The sequence below is a fragment of the Cebidichthys violaceus genome, unplaced genomic scaffold (assembly GCF_023349555.1).
Source record: "Cebidichthys violaceus isolate CVI_PGR_0920_01 unplaced genomic scaffold, fCebVio1.0.p SCAF_91, whole genome shotgun sequence".
Taxonomy (NCBI): domain Eukaryota; kingdom Metazoa; phylum Chordata; class Actinopteri; order Perciformes; family Stichaeidae; genus Cebidichthys; species Cebidichthys violaceus.
The window spans coordinates 68,075-89,591 of NW_027176977.1; the positions used below are offsets into that span (position 1 = coordinate 68,075).

At 39.3% G+C, this 21,517-nt stretch overlaps 1 protein-coding gene across 3 annotated transcripts; it reads right to left on the bottom strand.

The window, feature by feature from the left end:
• Window positions 1-9,126: 9,126 nt before the first annotated feature.
• Window positions 9,127-19,994, bottom strand: si:dkey-81h8.1 (uncharacterized protein LOC100034657 homolog). 3 transcript variants are annotated; one of them, XM_068704428.1, is made up of 9 exons: window positions 19,630-19,994; window positions 17,502-17,598; window positions 16,897-17,010; window positions 16,747-16,803; window positions 15,972-16,109; window positions 14,805-14,852; window positions 14,450-14,563; window positions 10,469-10,558; window positions 9,127-9,429 (listed from the first exon to the last, which is right to left on the bottom strand). In XM_068704428.1, the coding sequence occupies exons 2-9, from the start codon at window positions 17,595-17,597 to the stop codon at window positions 9,322-9,324; spliced, it is 765 nt and encodes a 254-aa protein (XP_068560529.1). In that variant the 5' UTR covers window position 17,598; window positions 19,630-19,994; the 3' UTR covers window positions 9,127-9,321. The 3 variants fall into 3 exon arrangements, with proteins under 3 accessions (XP_068560529.1, XP_068560528.1, XP_068560530.1); XM_068704427.1 differs by having other exon boundaries at window positions 17,502-17,601; XM_068704429.1 differs by lacking the exon at window positions 14,805-14,852 and having other exon boundaries at window positions 17,502-17,601.
• Window positions 19,995-21,517: the final 1,523 nt, after the last annotated feature.

The window sequence follows — 21,517 nt, forward strand, 5'->3', positions numbered from 1 at the left end:
TACTGCATAGATATGCTGTTTTCAGCACATTACTGCCTAGAGATGCATGTTCACTTTTATGCTCTTAACAGAAGTTTCAGGCTGAGAAGAGGTCAAAAATGGATTCTTTGAAAGTAAACATAGTTTCAGAGATTTTCTAAAGTAAATCTGCTCAGGATAGTTAATTTCACAGTTTCATGATGTTTTCATAAATATTTGTTGTTTCCAGCACTTTACTGCCTAGAGATGCTGTTTTCAGCACATTACTGCCTAGAGATGCATGTTCACTTTTTATGCTCTTAACAGAAGTTTCATGCTGAGAAGAGGTCAAAAATGGATTCTTTGAAAGTAAACATAGTTTCAGAGATTTTCTTCAGCAAATCTGCTCAGGATAGTTAATTTAACAGTTTCATGATATTTTCACAAATATCTGCTGTTTTCAGCACTTTACTGCCTAGAGATGCATTTTCAGTTTTTATGCTCTTAAAGAAGTTTCAGGCTGGGAAGAGGCCAAAGGTGGATTTTTTGAAAGTAAAAAGAGGTTCAGAGACTTTCTTCAGAAAAGTGGCTCAGGATAGTTAATTTAACAGTTTCATGATGTTTTCATAAATATCTGTTGTTTCCAGCACTTTACTGCCTAGAGATGCTGTTTTCAGCACTTTACTGTCTCGAGATGCATGTTCACTTTTTATGCTCTTAAAAGAAGTTTCATGCTGGGAAGAGGCCAAAGTGGATTTTTTGAAAGTAAACATAGGTTCAAAGATTTTCTTCAGAAAAGTGGGTCAGGACAGTTAAAGTTTCATGATGTTTTCAATAAATATCTGTTGTTTCTAGCACTTTACTGCCTAGATATGCTGTTTTCAGCACCTTACTGCCTAGAGATGCATGTTCACTTTTTATGCTCTTAAAAGAAGTTTCAGGCTGGGAAGAGGTGAAAAATGGATTTTTGAAAGTAAACATAGTTTCAGAGATTTTCTTCAGAAAAGTGAGTCTGGACTGTTAATTTAACAGTTTGAAGATGTTTTCATGAATATCTGCTGTTTTCAGGACTTTACTGCCTCGAGATGCATGTTCACTTTTTATGCTCTTAAAAGAAGTTTCATGCTGGGAAGAGGCCAAAAGTGGATTTTTGAAAGTAAACATAGGTTCAAAGATTTTCTTCAGAAAAGTGGGTCAGGACAGTTAAAGTTTCATGATGTTTTCAATAAATATCTGTTGTTTCTAGCACTTTACTGCCTAGATATGCTGTTTTCAGCACCTTACTGCCTAGAGATGCATGTTCACTTTTTATGCTCTTAAAAGAAGTTTCAGGCTGGGAAGAGGTGAAAAATGGATTTTTGAAAGTAAACATAGTTTCAGAGATTTTCTTCAGAAAAGTGGCTCAGGACAGTTAATTTAACAGTTTCATGATGTTTTCATAAATATCTGTTGTTTCCAGCACTTTACTGCCTAGAGATGCTGTTTTCAGCACTTTACTGCCTAGAGATGCATTTTCAGTTTTATGCTCTTAAAAGAAGTTTCAGGCTGGGAAGAGGCCAAAAGTGGATTTTTTTAAAGTAAACATAGGTTCAGAGAATTTCTTCAGCAAATCTGCTCAGGATAGTTAATTTAACAGTTTCATGATGTTTTCACAAATATCTGCTGTTTTCAGCACTTTACTGCCTAGAGATGCATGTTCACTTTTTATGCTCTTAAAGGAAGTTTCAGGCTGGGAAGAGGCAAAAGTGGATTCTTTGAAAGTAAACATAGTTTCAGAGACTTTCTTCAGAAAAGTGGCTCAGGACTGTTAATTTAACAGTTTGAAGATGTTTTCATGAATATCTGCTGTTTTCAGGACTTTACTGCCTAGAGATGCATTTTCAGTTTTTATGCTCTTAAAAGAAGTTTCAGGCTGGGAAGAGGCCAAAAGTGGATTTTTTTAAAGTAAACATAGGTTCAGAGAATTTCTTCAGCAAATCTGCTCAGGATAGTTAATTTAACAGTTTCATGATGTTTTCACAAATATCTGCTGTTTTCAGCACTTTACTGCCTAGAGATGCATGTTCACTTTTTATGCTCTTAAAGGAAGTTTCAGGCTGGGAAGAGGCCAAAAGTGGATTCTTTGAAAGTAAACATAGTTTCAGAGACTTTCTTCAGAAAAGTGGCTCAGGACTGTTAATTTAACAGTTTGAAGATGTTTTCATGAATATCTGCTGTTTTCAGGACTTTACTGCCTCGAGATGCATGTTCACTTTTTATGCTCTTAACAGAAGTTTCATGCTGGAAGAGGTGAAAAATGGATTTTTGAAAGTAAACATAGTTTCAGAGATTTTCTTCAGAAAAGTGAGTCAGGACTGTTAATTTAACAATTTCATGATGTTTTCATAAATATCTGTTGTTTCCAGCACTTTACTGCCTAGAGATGCTGTTTTCAGCACTTTACTGCCTAGAGATGCATTTTCAGTTTTTATGCTCTTAAAAGAAGTTTCAGGCTGGGAAGAGGCCAAAAGTGGATTTTTTTAAAGTAAACATAGGTTCAGAGAATTTCTTCAGCAAATCTGCTCAGGATAGTTAATTTAACAGTTTCATGATGTTTTCATAAATATCTGTTGTTTCCAGCACTTTACTGCCTAGAGATGCTGTTTTCAGCACATTACTGCCTAGAGATGCATGTTCACTTTTATGCTCTTAACAGAAGTTTCAGGCTTGGAAGAGGTCAAAAATGGATTCTTTGAAAGTAAACATAGTTTCAGAGATTTTCTTCAGCAAATCTGCTCAGGATAGTTAATTTAACAGTTTCATGATGTTTTCATAAATATCTGTTGTTTCCAGCACTTTACTGCCTAGAGATGCTGTTTTCAGCACTTTACTGTCTCGAGATGCATGTTCACTTTTTATGCTCTTAAAAGAAGTTTCATGCTGGGAAGAGGCCAAAAGTGGATTTTTTGAAAGTAAACATAGGTTCAAAGATTTTCTTCGGAAAAGTGGGTCAGGACAGTTAAAGTTTCATGATGTTTTCAATAAATATCTGTTGTTTCTAGCACTTTACTGCCTAGATATGCTGTTTTCAGCACCTTACTGCCTAGAGATGCATGTTCACTTTTTATGCTCTTAAAAGAAGTTTCAGGCTGGGAAGAGGTGAAAAATGGATTTTTGAAAGTAAACATAGTTTCAGAGATTTTCTTCAGAAAAGTGAGTCAGGACTGTTAATTTAACAATTTCATGATGTTTTCATAAATATCTGTTGTTTCCAGCACTTTACTGCCTAGAGATGCTGTTTTCAGCACTTTACTGCCTCGAGATGCATTTTCAGTTTTTATGCTCTTAAAAGAAGTTTCAGGCTGGGAAGAGGCCAAAGTGGATTTTTTAAAGTAAACATAGGTTCAGAGAATTTCTTCAGCAAATCTGCTCAGGATAGTTAATTTAACAGTTTCATGATGTTCTCATAAATATCTGTTGTTTCCAGCACTTTACTGCCTAGAGATGCTGTTTTCAGCACATTACTGCCTAGAGATGCATGTTCACTTTTTATGCTCTTAACAGAAGTTTCAGGCTGGGAAGAGGTCAAAAATGGATTCTTTGAAAGTAAACATAGTTTCAGAGATTTTCTTCAGCAAATCTGCTCAGGACAGTTAAAGTTTTATGATGTTTTCAATAAATATCTGTTGTTTCCAGCACTTTACTGCCTAGATATGCTGTTTTCAGCACCTTACTGCCTAGAGATGCATGTTCACTTTTTATGCTCTTAAAAGAAGTTTCAGGCTGGGAAGAGGCCAAAAGTGGATTTTTTGAAAGTAAACATAGGTACAAAGATTTTCTTCAGAAAAGTGGGTCAGGACAGTTAAAGTTTCATGATGTTTTCAATAAATTTCTGTTGTTTCTAGCACTTTACTGCATAGATATGCTGTTTTCAGCACATTACTGCCTAGAGATGCATGTTCACTTTTTATGCTCTTAACAGAAGTTTCAGGCTGAGAAGAGGTCAAAAATGGATTCTTTGAAAGTAAACATAGTTTCAGAGATTTTCTTCAGCAAATCTGCTCAGGATAGTTAATTTCACAGTTTCATGATGTTTTCATAAATATCTGTTGTTTCCAGCACTTTACTGCCTAGAGATGCTGTTTTCAGCACATTACTGCCTAGAGATGCATGTTCACTTTTTATGCTCTTAATAGAAGTTTCAGGCTGGGAAGAGGCCAAAAGTGGATTTTTTAAAAGGAAACAGAGTTTCACAGATTTTCTTCAGAAAAGTGAGTCAGGACTGTTAATTTAACAATTTCATGATGTTTTCATAAATATCTGTTGTTTCCAGCACTTTACTGCCTAGAGATGCTGTTTTCAGCACTTTACTGCCTAGAGATGCATGTTCACTTTTTATGCTCTTAAAAGAAGTTTCAGGCTGGGAAGAGGCCAAAAATGAATTTTTTGAAAGTAAACATAGGTTCAGAGATTTTCTAAAGTAAATCTGCTCAGGATAGTTAATTTCACAGTTTCATGATGTTTTCATAATGAACCCTGGTACATATTCATACACTAAATCCCTCACCTTCCTAAAGCCTGCTCTCCACATCGCCCTGTTATAAATTGTGCTCCCCTCAAATGTGATTTTGGGATTTAGAAAAAACGGTTGCTCCCACACCTGTTTTACATTCTTGCATTCAAACTGCACATATTTTACAAACTCTCCCCATGCTCTGAACATCTCTTTATAGAACTCAGACACCCCACTCAACATACCTTTCTTCAGTTCCACTTTCTCCACAACCCCCACATTTATTAATTGCATCTTTCAAGAACAGCTTCCATACATGATCTTTCTTGTCCTTTATATATCTTGTCATCATTTTCAACTGAAGCGCATTCTTTTTCTTTCTAAATTTATCAACTTCAATCCACCATCCTTGTATTCATTTTCCATCACTTCTCTGGCTATTCTAACACCTCTCCCACCCCAGAGAAACTCACTCACCATTTTCTCTGTCTCCTTTAGCACTCGTTCAGGCACATCCAACACAGTCATTGCATACACCAGTTTGCTCATTATCAGGGCATTCACCCACCACCTTCCCTTTCAATTTCAACTTTCTAAGTCTCCAAAACCCTAATGTCTTCCTTATGCTATTCATTATCCCTTCATACTGCATGTCTCTCCCTTATCTGCCTTCTACCCCTAACACCTTAAAATAATTCTTCCTCTCTTTCAATCCTATATCATTTCTCCCTTACATTACAGTCATTTAGCAGACAGTTTTATCCAAAGCGACTTACAATTCACTATCTATTGTAGACGCAGCTACGGGAGCAATTTGGGGGTTAAGTGTCTTGCTCAAGGACACATTGACATGAGACTAGCTGGAACCGGGGATCGAACCGCCGACCCTCTGATTGAAAGGCGGCCCTGCTCTCCACTTAGCCACGGTTACCCACATGTCACCCCTTCTCTATTGACTCCAACATACATAACTTCTGACTTTTCTATGTTTACCTTTGCTCCTGATGCTCTACCATAAACGTCCACACTTTTTATAACCTCATGGACACTTTCACTGTCTTGTACTGTTACTGTTGTGTCATCCGCATACTGGTATAATAGACTCGTTTTGCCCTCCTGGTAAGCCTATGCCTCTGACCTTTTTATTTTGCTTCAGCAGTGCAGCTAATGGCTCTGCTGACAGTGAGTACAGCATAGCAGACAGTGGACACCCTTGTCTGACCAACCTCTCTAATCTAAACTTACTTGTGACTAACACATTCATTTTGACACAACTAACCGCCTTATCATACAATCTTTTGATCCATCCTACCAACCTATGCCCAAACCCTACTTTTTCTAATACTCCATATAGGTACCCATGATCTACCCTATCAAATGCTTTGTTCAATAGTAAACTATATGAAAGTGTGTCAGTCAGTAACATCAGTAGTGATAAAGTGTGTGTGTTGTCAGCGAAACCAAAGAAAACCAAAACCAAACATAACCGGCAGCGACTGGCAGGGATCACCGCGGAGAAAACCTGCGGGGCAGAGCAACACTGGAGCAGGGCTTTATGCTCCAGGACCAGGTGCTCTGCATCAAGCAATCAGCCACGACTGCTGTTAGAAGCAGTGGCGCTTGTGTAATTCTCTCACCTATGAATACAACAAGACAGTCTCAGATGAATATCTGATTCGTATCTGCGATCTCGACTGTCCTTTCTCAGGCTGGTCTAACTTGCTTATCTTAGACAAGAATTACAGTGCCAGTCATAGCAAAAACCGCTACTGCCCCCTATTGGCGAAAATTAATATCGCCCTTTTTACTTACCTGCTTTAGTGAAAGCAGGTAAGTAAAAGTCACACAAAGCGTTTTAAATTATAATAACCAGAAAATAATGGTGGCAGGGGGCAAGGTAATAACACAAACTAATACAATAACAATTCTGCAAATAATTGTAGCCATTAAAATTTCCAGGGTGCGACACCCTCCCCTACTTAATAAAAAAAGAAAAAAAATTCTGTTACTTTTTTTTCCACAACAATAAACACGTAATACTGTACTGATGGTGTCTGTACTTGAATAATCGGCATGGTTACAAACACTAATGGCATTTACTTATGGCAATAAAAGCATTGGACAAGTAAATGTTCAATGCAACCTAACGTATGTTAGGTTACGTACGTTTAAACCCATAATATAAGTTAGTACTGCTCAATTGATACACTCCAAGTCTTGTGGAGAGTAACTCCAAGTTATTTTACCTTCAAGATCCATAAACCTGTTCACCCCACTAGGATGAATTATCTACTGTAACTAGACTCAATAATCAGCCAACACTTTAGTCTGTTACCACTCTTCCCTAGTTTACACATTAAGACACCATAGCATGTGTTTGTCACACTCTAATTTCAATTTGTGATGCTAAAGTATATTCTTTAAGTAACTGTTCAGTAACTAAAAATTGTTTTTCCTTTTTTCACCTTTAGAATCTTAATTGTCCTTAACCTCTCTGTTTGTTATAGTCTTTAGCAGATTGTCTGTACCTCTGTGGATGCGCAAGGTCTCCACAGTCCCTGAATGCAAAGTTGCACACCTCGATATTGTCCATACCAACTTGTCTGACAGTAGGTTGTCCCAGTGCATCATACATCAGCCTTGTTGGCCGTCGCCGCTCTCTCTGAGGGTGATTATTCAGTGCCAGAGATGATGACCCCAGTTCTGTGTCAGAGTCTCTGTCTCCTTGTTTGTGTTGTTCTTCTTCATCAGACGTTTGCTCATTCTGTTGCTCTTGTGGGTAGTGATGATCCTGTGTTGTCCGCAGCTCCAGTTCTTCCTCCCCTTCCACATCCTGTAGATCTAGTTCAGTCTCTTGTTTAAAGTTCCCACACCTGTTGTTCACAGGTCTCAGCGTCAGGAGTTTTAACGCCGCTGTCAGGGTTGCCTCGGTGTGAAAACCTCCACACCAGGCTCACCTTCATCCTCACTCTCCATATCTGCATCCTGAGGTAGTAGCTGTTGTTGGCATTTTCCTCTGTTTTGTCTTGTACTTCTCTCTCTTTTTATTATTATTTTTCATGCTTGTTCATTTTACAGCTGCTTCCACTACAGTTTCCTAAATGTTTTGGGGTAAAGAGCTGACACTAAAATATTGTAAATTTTGGAATTAATTCAGCAAATTACTTTACATTTTGATTACAAGTTACTGTATTTCCCCAATACAGTAGTAATGCTGTAAATTGTACAGTATCTTACCAGTGAAAGTGCTGTACTTTGTAGAATTGCACCAATTTACTGTACATTTTGATTACAATAAATTACTGTATTTCTCTGACACAGTACTGTAAATTTTACAGTATCTTCCAGGCGAAACTGTTACCAGTAATTTACTGTAACAGTAAATTACCATCTTGTGACATAAAGTGAGTTTTTGTTTCAAAATCAATGTTTGATGTCTTCTGAGTTTTGAACTCTTCACCTTTGTCTCCTCTCACAGGAAGAAGATGATCTGCAGGATCCTGCTGCTCTTTATCCTGACCTCCTGTGTCTGTGATGAGTTTACTTTTGTATTTTTAAAGCACTACAGCTCTGAAGCATCACTAAACACTCCACAGAAACATCTATAGCTGCAGTTTCAGACTATTTTAGAGATATGGTCCCTGTGTGCATGTGTCCCCTCGTGGCATTCAATTAACAATAACCCTACGACACACGGAGATCTATGGGAATATGATTTCACCCTAACCCACATCTCTTCAATGTGAAGGAGAACTTTTCCACTCTCTTTTTATTCTCTGTTGTTACCAAACCCTCATAAACATATGTGAGCACTGGAATAGATTGTGATGTCATCAGGGTTATTGTGGTTTGGGCTTGAAGACTAGAAACATATGACAGATAGAGAGGTGCATTTTAGTGTTTCCACAAAGAGTGCATTATGCCACAAAGAGGGTGACTGAAGTTAAAAAAAAGTGGTTAATTACAGGGCTGGGAAGGTTTATTAGCAATATGGGAAATGTGTTTTTGGAGGAAAAATTTTATAGGAACTAAAACTAAAACTCCTAATATTTCATCCCTTACTGCCTCTTTTGAGTCCCCCACTTGTTGAAAGTACTAAATCAACGGAATACTCCTTTAAGTTTCAATCAGAATAGCTCTAAAATATTAGAACCAACATTAAATTGACATTATACAGTACATTGGCTACTGTAATACATCCATTCATTCTGGAATGGCATTAAGACCAGTTTTAATAGCATAAACACAATACAAGGTTAGTTTTATAACCACATAACAACACAATCATATTTCAACAGTCAAATATGTTTGAAGCAAGAAAGGCTAAATAGTTCAAAGTTAAATAGTAAATCTGCCTTCACTCAAACTAACACAAAATGTGCATAGACTCTTAGATTCGTGAATATATCCTACTACATACTCTTGCTGACCAAGATCTTAGCCTTCCCCCTGCTTTCCAAGCTGAAAGTCTGGCTGTCTGCCTGTGTTATTTTTATTTCTCTACACTTATATTTCGCTATACTTATTTTATTGATATTTAGTATTTGAAGAATACATCAACATTGTGGACACTGATCCATATCATATACACAACATACTGTACTGTAGGTGCAGAAGTGCTAATACTAATTCTGTGTTCATGTCTTGCCAGAAGTAAAAGGACAGGATGACTACCATTGACAACTTGTTGACACTCACATTTATTGTTTCCACAATTGTTATTATATTCTTGCCTTCTTGCAGATTTGTTGTCATGGTCCAAATGTTAATGACCTGCATGAGTCTGACAGGAATAGTTTTTCTCAGGTGACATCCATATTTACACTCTGACATGACTGACATAACACCACAAGGAGCATTGTGTGCTGAGTTCACGGCTGTGTTGTCACAGTTTCTATCGGCTCCACCTGGGGTTCAGTAGGTGGGGTGGAGATGTCCTCCATCTGCTCTGAATCTGGTTCAGTCACAACTACAGCCACCTGTTGACACACAGATAGCAGTAAAATGTAAACATGACTTGCAGATTATATATATATATATATGTATATATATATGTATATATGTATATATATATGTATATATGTGTGTGTATATATATTGGTGTGGTATTGTGTTTGCTGTGTGAAAACACTGCTGGTCAAATCCTACTGTGGATACCTCAGATTCCATGCAAACTCTGCTGTGGTTCAACATAAAATGGCCCAACCACTCTTAAAGGTACAATGTGTAATGTCCAGCCACAAGCTTCAAAAAGATGCCGGGGAGCATTTCACCTCTACATCATATATAAAAAAGACAATCAAAACATATAACTAACAGCAGGACAACCAAACGCAAAATTCACCAAACTGATGAACTCTGAACCAGATACCCCTGATTCCATGCTCACTTTTTCTGTGTATATATGCACATATATTTGGGTATCTGGAGTGCCTATCAGAATAAAAAATAGAGCAGGTTACTCCACCTCTATTTTTGAGAGGCAAATACAAAATATAAAACGGTAATTTGTTGAAATAAATGATCAAATATCTTTTTTTTTTTTAATTATAGATTTGATAATGATGTTGGTAAAATGTAGTAGAGACAAATAACCAAATAGTGTAAAATAACATGACACTGTGGGTTTCTCCTGTCCTCCCCAATTAGTCCAGTCACCAGCCACTGGTGCCTACCAATCCACAAACTGTGAAATAAGACAACCCAGTCAGTTTTTTGTGTGCTGCCTAGATCAGAAAACATGTGATTTAACAAGCAATTCAGATTTTGCACCGCTTCCTATGTCAAACGCAGGCTTGTTAAAATATACAATCTATGGCTGGCTTTAGAACTACTTTTGCAAAGGTGCACCATACTTTTCTAGCAAGCCATTGACAGCAGCCTTGGATATGTGCAGTGTGGCGTGGAGGACACTTTATAAACATATTACAGAGTAGGTGTAATTTAATATTAAATATTTTAATTTAATTAAACAAAATGACCATCAAAAATAGGATCTGAACAAAGTGTTTGTGATACCTGAGACGACTCGGCTGCAGCTGGAGCAGCCTGCGTAGCTGGAACAGGTGGGGGGCGCGTCTGTGGATAGACAGGTCTCTGGCTGGGAGCCTGCAGGACACACGCAAACACACATAATTTACAGCTCTTCAAAGTACTATAGTTTCATAACACTTTCCATGATGCCTATGTCTGTAATGCGTTATAAACATACTTATAATGAATTCTAATCTGCTGATAGAACTGTATTACACTGCTCAAAAAAATTAAAGGAACACTTTGAAAAAACATCAGATCTCAATGTGAAAAAAAATTATGTTGGATATCTATACTGATATGGACAGTTTAATGTCTTAGGAATGAAAGGATGCCACATCTTTTGATGGAAATAAAGGTTTCAGCCTACAGAGGGCTTCATTGTATAGACACCCCGAAAATCAAATTGAAAAAATGATGTGGCAGGCAGGCTAGTCCATTTTGCCAAAATTCAATTTCTGCAACTCAAAATGCTTCTCAATATCTTGTGTGGCCCCCACGTGCTTGTATGCATGCTTGACAATGTCACGGCATGCTCCTAATGAGATGACTGATGGTGTCTTGTGGGTTGTCCTCCCAGATCTGTCTAAGGGCATCAGTGAGCTCCTGTAAAGTCTGAGGAGCAACCTGGCGGTGTCTGATGGACCGACACATAATGTCCCAGAGGTGTTCTATCGGGTTTAGGTCAGGTGATCGTGAGGGCCATTCAATTGTATCAATTCCTTCATCCTCCAGGTACTGCCTGCATACTCTTGCCACATGAGGCCGGGCATTGCCGTGCATCAGGAGGAACCCAGGACCTACTGCACCAGCATAGGGTCTGACCATGGGTTCAAAGATTTAATCCCGATACCTAACGGCAGTCAGACTGCCGTTCTCTAGCCTGTAGAGGTCTGTGCGTCCCTCCATGGATATGCCTCCCCAGACCATCACTGACCCACCACCAAACCGGTCATGCTGAACAATATTGCAGGAAGCATAGCATTCTCCTTGGCTTCTCCAGACCCTTTCACGTCTATCACAGGTGCTCAGGGTGAACCTGCTCTCATCTGTGAAAAGCACAGGGCGCCAGTGGCGGACATGCCAATTCTGGTGTTCTATAGCAAATGCCAATCGAGCTCCACAGTGCTGGGCAGTGAACACAGGGCACACTAAAGGACGTCACGCCCTGAGGCCACCCTCATGAAGTCTGTTTCTGATTGTTTGAGCAGAGACATTCACAGTGGCCTGCTGGAGGTCATTCTGTAGGGCTCGGGCAGTGCTCAACCTGTTCCTCCTTGCACAAAGCAGCAGATAGCGGTCCTGCTGATGGGTTGAGGACCTTCTACGGCCCTGTCCAGCTCTCATTATCAGAGAAGTGCAATTTAATTCATGCCATACCCTGATAAAAGATTGTTCGTTTAATTTCTTTGAGCAGTGTATTATAGTTACAAGCACTAATAATTATTCATAATGCTTTATACAAATAATCATGACACATTATAAAGCATTTTATAATAACTTCTATGGTCAAGTATTATATATGTATATATATATATATGGATATCCATCGTGGATATCCAGGAAGTCAGTGGTAAAGTAGTAAAGCCCGCCTTTTGCTCGATTTGATTGGCTGCCTCGGTCAAGTATGATATTGACGAGCTTTGCGACTTGACTAGAAAAGTTGAAAACATTATAATTTTTATGTGTGTCTTAAATAACTCAAGTGTGATTGGCCCCATAGGAGGGTATTCCATACTTTTACTCTCCCCAGCAACTCTTTCCAGCTCTTCCTGGGGAACCCTGAGGCATTCCCAGGCCAGACAAGATATATAATCTCTCAAGCGTGTTGTGGATCTACCTCTAACTAGTTTAACGGGCCAAGAAAATCTCTAAAGAGAGCCTTCCAGGACGCATCCTCATGGTAAATGGACTTGTATAGTGCTTTTCTAGTCTTCCATGTAATGTAAAAAGCGCTTTTTACATTACACTTCGTATTTCATTTACCTATTCACACCCTTCATACACTGATGACAGGGGCTACTATGCAAGGTGCCACCTGCCCATCAGGACTATCTAATCCTGGTTCAATCAGATACCCGAACCACTTCAGCTGGGCCCCCTGGGAACAGCCGCTGTACTCCAAGCTCCCTCCAGAACTGAGCCCAGCCACCCTAAGAAGGAAGCTCACTTCGTATTTCATTATTTCGGTCACTACCCAAAGCTCATGAGAAAAGGTGACGGTCGAAACGTAGATGGACTGGTAAATCGAGAGCTTTGCCTTTGGCTCAGCTCCCTCTTCACCACAACGGACCTGTACAACGGCCGCAGCACTGCAGAGACCACACTGAACCGCTTGTCCATGTCACGCACCATTTTACCCTCACAGTGAACAAGACCCCGAGATACTTGAACTCCTTCGCTTGGGGCAGTGACTCACTCCCAACCCGGAGGGTGCAATCAACCGTTTTCTGGCAAAGAACCATGGCCTCGGACTGACTTTCATCCCAACCACTTCACACTTGGCTGGAAACCACCCAGTGCGTGCTGAAGGAGTGAACCGGACCACATCATCTGCAAAGAGCAGAGATGCTATTCTGAAGTCCTCCTATCGGACGCTCTCCTCCCCCTGGCTGCGCCTTGAAATCCTATCCATGAAAATCACAAACAGGAATGGTGACAAGGGACAACCCTGGCAGAGGCCAACATGAACTAGAAATGTGTTAAACTTAATGTATACAGACAAGGCTCTCCCTTTGGTCATACAAACCAAATGGCTTGTTGCATCGTATTTCCTCTGATGTCCAAAGGACATGGTAGTAGGCTTTCTCCAAGTCCAAAAAACACATGTTGACTGGATGGACAAACTCCCATGACCCCTCCAACAGACCTGCATGGGTAAAGAGCTGGTCCACTATTGCCAGGACAGAATCAGCATTGCTCCTCCTGGTTCTGAGGTTCAACTTTTGTGAGAAGCAGCCGAGCAGGAACCGCACAATGCTCCCTTGCTCATGGAGGAGGACAGTAGACATCCACGTACAGAATAGGACTGCTGTATATTAATGGTGGTTTTGTCATTGAGGTTGGTAAGGTTTTGAAGAGAGTACCCGCGCAAAAGGATTACTGTGTCTGTAAATATATTAATATTGTTATATGTGCCCTGTTCTGGGCTTTCCTTTTCAAGACTGTGTGCATGCAAACATGCAGTAAGTAAGCCTGATATCTCTTGTTTGTTGTATTTCATCAAATCAAATTGTTATTAGTCTGCACGGCAATTTAGTCCAAGATATTGTCACTCGTTCATTGTTGTTTTATGGTGAGTGTAGTAGTCCCCAAAAACGTTTATTACTACCGCTATTCTGTCCCTGTATGTTTTAACATAAAACTACCGCTGTATGGCGGTTTTGTCTTCAAGCCGTAAGTGCCTAAATGAGGCAATTATTAGTTCCTTGTTCTCTGCAAAATGTAGGCAATGTTTAAATCTGTGAAAGATTGCCAATATTTATGGATGCATAGAGTACAGAATCTGGTGTTTGCTAGTTAGTTCATGCCATTCTGTAGCTTAGTTATCTACAATAACACTATGTTGACATGTAAAGTATCTTGTTGCACTTTAGACCTGTAAAGTAAAATAACCTGTTACAATATTTGTATATAGATTTGACTAATTATTTTCATTTATATCTGTTCCAGAACCACACACACTCATTTTTCTACCGTCAATAAACCTCTCAATGGAACATGTTGTCTGGAGTGCATTCTAATCAATGCCCCCTGGTGGCCACAAGTTTTATGAACCAGTAGAATTATACAGTCCCTTCCATTCAACCACATTTTACTTATTGCAAACTGTTTAATCTAGTTTACCATGTACCCAAACCCCTTATTGAATTTACAACTAAATATCTGCTGAACTACCCCATTTACCACTATCTTACGTCATCTCTTTCGCCCTGCATTATTTGGATACTTTTTATGAGAGTTCACCTGGGTTCCACCAGCAGCTAGGACAGTGAGTCCAAACAGCATGGCTGTGATGCAAATCAACAGTTCCAGCACCAGGAAAATCACCAGCGTCCCCAGGATCCCGTCAATCAACAGCTAGCCAGAGAAATCCAATAGCATATAAGGTGAGACAACAGGAAGAGTATGTATAATGAAACAAATTGTTTCTTACTGTGACACTGATGATAACATAAACAAATAGAAGTGTAAAACACTCAGAATATCTTGTCTATCACTTAAAGACATACAGTATGTGTCAACTCCATGCACTCTACAAGACAAGATAGCATAGCCTATCTGACCTAAGTATTAGTTGTAACAGTAGTCAATCACTTACTTTACACTTTTGCTCGATCAGCCCGGTGCATTTCCTGAAACAATGTTGCTGCAGTGGACAGTAAAGACAAAGAAACATGGAGTCTTCTTTTTCACAACATGTATGACAACATAGTGTCAACTATGAATTCATGTGATTCTAGGAAGGGATCAGTGATCGCTCTGTGGATGCTACATATGTAGATTGCCTCTGGTTACTCCGTCTCAAGGTAAATCGGTTTTGTGAATGTTTTTTGCCTGAATTAACAAGTTAACGCAAGTTTACGTCATTTTAACGTTTGGTTCTGCAATATAAAATATGTTGGTAAATAATCCCACTTGTGAATTTTGAAGCTTATCTATAATATAAGTAAGGACTGACACACCGAATAGTTTCAGGAGTTTATGCTAATGTTGCCATTTAGGAGCTACCTTTAATATGTTTACCTAAGACCTGTTGTGAATACCTTCAATGATTTCATAGTTGGTAACACCACAATTCCAGCTTTTAAAATGGTATTGTCCCTTTTTAGGGTTAGTGTCCAATATACCAAAATGTCTTTAAAGCTCACAGGAGGACATTTGGAAAATTACAGGTGATAATGGACAATAAGAACAAGTCAGGTAAAACATTAAAGTGTAGTCAAAACATACTGTATCACTTAAGAAAAAGGCTATTAGAAAATGTAGAAACTAGTACTAGGCCAGGAAATATCTGTGATAATGTGACAGCAGCTCAACCGTAGCTACTTCTGGACTGTAAATGTATTTTCTATTTTTACAAAGTGACTGTTGTAACTGTGGAATATGTTTTTAGATTGATTGAAACAAAGTATGACAGTATAACCTGAGAGGGGTACTTTTGTTCAGGAATATATGTCTGTCCTGCAAACATTGTTTCAGTCTTGCACCAGGCAAAACTCACGTCTTCCAACGATAAACAACGCAGAGCGCAGCCCTAAACAGATCACAGGCTACTTAATTTTAATAACAATATTCATCATTCAGTCGTGTGCTGTGGATGTTAGTCTTAATCAGACTATAACAAGACTTGACTACATGTTCACAGCTTTGCTTCAGTAGTTGCTATTCTTTTTTGCCACAGATTGTTTTATGATCATTAAAACCTTAAATCTATTGAATTTCATATAGTGCTCTGGCCTCTGTGTGCAGGTCTTCAAGACAATACCACGGCATGTAGCTCCAGTCTGCGGCAGTGTTCACAGTGGTAAGAGTCCTGACGGTAGGGCAGGTGTTTGGACATCAGACCCAAAGCAGCAGTGGCAAATGCAGCACTGATGAGGTGCAGCACCAGGACACATTTCACCTGCAAATGATAACAGAAGTGCTCATTTACAATAAGGTAATTACTCAAAACCTAACCCCAGCATAGAAAAGCAGTGTTTTACAATGTATGCACTACTCTGCAGCATCCTTCACATTTGCCTGTGAAAAGGCTTTCCTTAGCCTTTTGTTACCCGTCACATCTGTGACGCTGGTATTGTTTTCACCTTGTGAGTCTGTGTCTGTGTCATAATGGTACAATTTGGTCCTTGAGTCACCTACTGCAGGAAATACCACAGAACAGGATTTCTAATACTCTGCCAAGTGTTTTTATGTATGTTTGTCTGTGGACAGGTTTTTTCACCACGGCAGCTTCACAAGCGTGTAATTGTGTAGTTGAGATCAAAATGAAGGTCGAGTTTGAGCTCTTAGTGTTCCCAAATGGCACCACTGAACACTATAAAATTTTCAAAGATTCTTACAATAAATTATGGTGTATTTTAGTTGTAGCCATTTAACAGATAGTTGAAGATCATTTAATTGTCTGGCATCAGTATAATAGTTTAGCAGTTTGAAACTAGAGGCCTAAGTGTACTCATGTTTTGTAGGGTGAATGGCTTTTACTGAATGAATCTAGCTGATTGTGTGTGTACAAAAGTGACCTGTATCATTATACTCACCCAAAACAGAGTAGGTTTCCTCCCACTGTGGACCAACACTGAACCAGACAAGGTCACCTGGTGGGTTACAATACAACTTACTTAGACACAGTATTTTCTGCTGTGGGAAACATGAAAGTCTGACAACATGACGTGTTTAACAAAACTAACCTGTATGACAACAATCAGGAAGAGGGCCACATCTCCTGTAAAGTGGACCTCATGGATCTGGAGCACAGAGGCACTCAGACAGAGAATCAAAGCCCCAATAACGATCTGGATTGCCTGAGGGGGGGGGGGGGTAAAAAGCAGTTAGGTGACCAGCAAAATATGGAACTTTTTGTCATAATTTCCGAGCTCTCTATTGTACAGTGACCAGACGGTTTGTCTGGGATTGTCCCGCTTTTTGAGTGTCCCAACAAGCTGTTCCAGATTAGATTATTTAGGTATTTATTAGTTTCAGTTTGATTTATTTATTTGGGTATTTTTACTTTAAGATTGATGTTCATTTCAACAGTGATCCAGTTAGTACAGTCTGTAAAAGAGTCAAAGAATGTCCATTCACATCACTATCATTATTATATCGGTCTTTAAAATTGATATCTAGTCCTCATTATACGCTCAGATCAACTAATGTAGTACAAAGTTTGAGATGGAGCAGATGGGAGTGGTGGTGGTTGGGTCAAACAAACACCAGACTTTTGTCCAGATTACCGCTGTTCCGTGTCCAGTGCGAAACTAAAAGTAAACGTCAGTCGTTTGTCATGTGAGCTCACCCCTAGAGTCTTTGGCTCCATCTTGAGGTGCGACTGCAGTTGGCCCGGGGAGAGGGTCCCCACTGCAGGCATTGGATCTTTGTCATTAAGAGCCATCCTGCTGGTGGAAAAAAAACAGTATTTACAAAATGATTCAGTCAAAGAAAAGGACTACAGCTAAAGAATGGAAAGGATTGTTAAAAGAAATGAAGTTAATATACTAGACACGATTTACCTCAAGTCTTCATTCTATCTTATTCTATCTATCCGAACTTTTAGTGGCTGTAACACAGCATACGCCACCAAAAGGCAGAGAAGATGAAAACTTCTAAACAATGCAGGCTCCAAAATGTTCCTGTTCCTGGTGCATTCCCTAGCATCATTAGAATATGTGATGAGCTCACGGCGTACTTGTGTCCTTGCTCTTTAAAACAATACTGTACAGCGGCACTAGTGGACAGGGACTCCACAGGGCCACTGTGATAAAGTCACCCTATAGTTTGAAGAATGTAATTTCATTAATTAACTTTTCTGATATAAGAATTTCTTTATTTGATTTAGACGTATTATGTTTGGCAAGTATGTTAATGCATTCTTTTAAAATTTTATGACACTAAGTGATGCTGAAGTGAGGCAAAATGTCATCCAGCATCTTCACTGTGAGTGACTTTGACATGTTGTCAGACTGTGACAAACATTGAGACCAGATGCCCAGGTAGACATTAATGTGCTGATACAGTCCACTGAACAAATGGGATGCCCAGACCAAAGGTTGAACACTAAAGGGGAATAGACGGTCCAAAATATATTTATAAACATGACTCTCTCCCAAATCCCAAACTCTTATCTGTGATGTCAAATATAAAGCCTGAAACTGCTCCATAGACAATTAATCTCATCTCCATGGCAATGGCAATGGCACATGTAGATGTGACGGCTGGTAGCTCCCAGGAAAGTTTGCTGAATTATTCTTTAAATTTGTTGCCTTTTTGTCATTATTACTGGAGCACATATGGCCTATGACAGAATACACTCATCAACTTCAAAGAGGGAAGCGTGAGGATTAGATAACATGCAGTGGACCAAAGACTTGTTTGTTGTTGTGCAACCCTGTGTGGCAGAATGTCAATAAATTACTGTGAACATTCAATTGGGATATATGTTCGAGATATCATTGAGAGAACACTACAATAGAATAAAGCTGATTTGGGTATATAAAATAATAATAAACCTACTGTGGGTCCACAAAATCAGTCTCCCATTCATTGTCTATGGAGCTTGATGACATCACAAGTTTAAGATTTACTTCTCTGGTTTTGGCTTTGAGTGGCTTGAACTTTCCTCAGCAAAGCAAAATAACATTGAAATTCTTAATTTGGTCTGTGTTCCCCTTTAACGGCTTTCAGTCAGCAAAACAAAGGACTTGTTCTATATCTGATTGACCTCCATCATTATTATCGGCTGAGTAGTTTATTGTAGTTATGACTTGATTACCTTACTTAAAATTTCTTGGTTGTTTGTTTATTACAAAAAATAAATTATGCACAAAAAAAAAGATGTCTCTAAATAACAATATGTTTCTTAAAATAAATGTATGGTGAAGTTATGTCGGTATATCTTTGCCATTTTAAGACTTTTAACCATATTTTGAGAATTATCAGGATTATATCGTGAATCACAATTATGATGGCCAAAATACTCGTGATCTTAAGCTATTGGACAATATTAGGGACCGTTTCATTATTTTTGACAGCTGCAGCCTAAAACACTATATTTTTGAACAGCCATTTCAACGAACTCTGTGCATACAAACAGAGAATGACATTCAGTGCTTCATGTGGCCGAACAAGAACGCGAACATAGAGAACATCCCGGTAGTCCGCAGTACTGGGCGCTGGCGGGACCGCAGTGGGATTTGGCACAGCTCCAGGAGCAGCCCTAACACAGGTCGAGCCGTTCTGTACAGGACCTCCTTAGAAGACTAACGCCGTGATTTCCTCAGAACTGTCTATGCAAACTGTGATAACACTGAACGCTGACATTCGCTTCCTCGGCACTGTTGTCAATGACACTTATTCCTGTCCCACGTTAAACGTTACTTGTCCTAGTTTCTCATGCGGGACAAAATGCAGTGAGCAGACGATCTTACCTCAGCTGTGTTCCAGCAGCTCGCCGTCTCTTCGTATCTGCTCGGTAAACGTGGTGCTGTCCGTGTTGTTGACTGCTGCAGGCTGCAGCAGGGTGTGTTCAGGAGCTGGATTTCACTGCAGTAACGATGATGCTGCGACTTCTGCAGACTTGCTGCAGTCCAGATGCACGACTGCAGACAGGGGAGCCAGCAGGCTGTGCTCCTATTACGCAAACCTTCCTAAAAAGTATAACACGCTAACACTTACTAATGTTGAGATGATGCTCCATCAATACAAGTTTCTTTCTAGAAATAAACTTGGCTGACAGTGAAAGGTCACAGCAGCAAATTGCGGGGCGAATTTAAGGACCCTAATCCATTGACGACACACACCCCACTGCAGCGGTGCCATAATGACTTTTGAATTGTGTGTGTTACAAAAAGGACTGTGGTGGGTGGAGGGTCTGAGGTCATGCTCCCTGGAATGACATTTTGGACGTTTTAAAGTTAAATTCATCAATCTGCTGCACTTTCACTGCGAAATTAAGATGCTAGATCTATTAAGAACGTTATGATCTAGTGAACAATTTAATTCTGAACAGATTGGTTGTATAGATGACACACAAAGTCACACCCACAGAGCATGGTAGTGTTGGTGTTAAGACCGGTCGAGTGTTGCCTTCGTCGGCGAGTGGGGGAACAAAAATGTGATGTCATCCCTGTGTCAGCGTGAGTTTCCTCCAAATACTCCAGCGTACTCCCACAGTACAAAAACGATTAAATCAATTAGCTAGATGGAACCAAAAACTCACTATAACTAATATTGTTATCAGCTGACTGAGTGGGAATTATCAGCGGTTATCAGCCTCATAGAAATGGGTTAGATCACAGATATGAATACAAGAAGACGCATTCAACTTCTAGTGGCAGAAGTAACTATGCCAGGAGTAAAGTTGGGTGACTTGGTAGATTGACAAAGTCTGCATGGGGTGGTGGTGGAAAGACGTGTCAAACAAACACAGGATTTTCACATAGGAGACTCTTATTTGTGTCCTGTGTCGAACCAAAAATCAATATTACTGACTTATTTTACCTTTTTTGTAACCATGTAGTCTACATAAGTTACATAACAAACATACTTATTTTAACCCAAAAATACTTTTCCTAAACCCAACCAAGTACTTTTGTTGGCTAAACTTAAAGTTGTTTTATTTCAATTCACATTGTTAAGTTTCACTTGCAGCTCTGCCTGTTTGAATCATTAGAATGGTAGTGTAATGGTAGGATAACCACTGATAACACCCATTTATTCGACAGATAACATTAAAAATGGGTGGGTATATCATACATGGTAGTAGTTAGATGTATGAATGATGCATCTTCACATGTAGCACATAGTTAGAAGCAACTGACTTCTCTTAAGACTGACGCTATCGAACCAAGGATTTCTCATTTGGACACTTTGGCTCCTCCATCCTCACCATGGTTGTCCCCCATTGACATCACTCACTGGACCTCAATATTTTCTGACTAAAAGTACTCAGCATTACCATTGACGTTTCTACCTTTACTTTTGTCAGTGCTTGCCTCCTCTCTATGCTGAAGTGCTTACAGATGCTGAGGGATAGAGGGTTAATAAAGTCACACAACTTCAGTTTCACGTTTCAGTATTTATCCATCCTAATTACTGGAAAACTCAGAAATATAGAATGTGAGTTTTTACAAGATATGCATCTGGAAAATGTATGATACTCTTCTGAGTCTTCATGAGTTATACCTGCAGACAGAAAGTTGTACATTACAACATCACACACTGACCTCACAAATAACACCGTAACATTGCCACAACAATCGGAATACTCAAAAAGGTAAGATCTGTATGGAAGCTATTTTTCATGGCACCCCATGA

Excerpts from the sequence above, each read along its gene's own strand:
- si:dkey-81h8.1 (XM_068704428.1), bottom strand. The coding sequence starts at position 17,597 with ATGGCTCTTAATGACAAAGATCCAATGCCTGCAGTGGGGACCCTCTCC. Across the intron at positions 16,110-16,746 it reads GGAAACCTACTCTGTTTTGG|GTGAAATGTGTCCTGGTGCT; the intron begins GTGAGTATAATG and ends TATCATTTGCAG. Across the intron at positions 9,430-10,468 it reads CTGCAGCCGAGTCGTCTCAG|GTGGCTGTAGTTGTGACTGA; the intron begins GTATCACAAACA and ends GTGTGTCAACAG.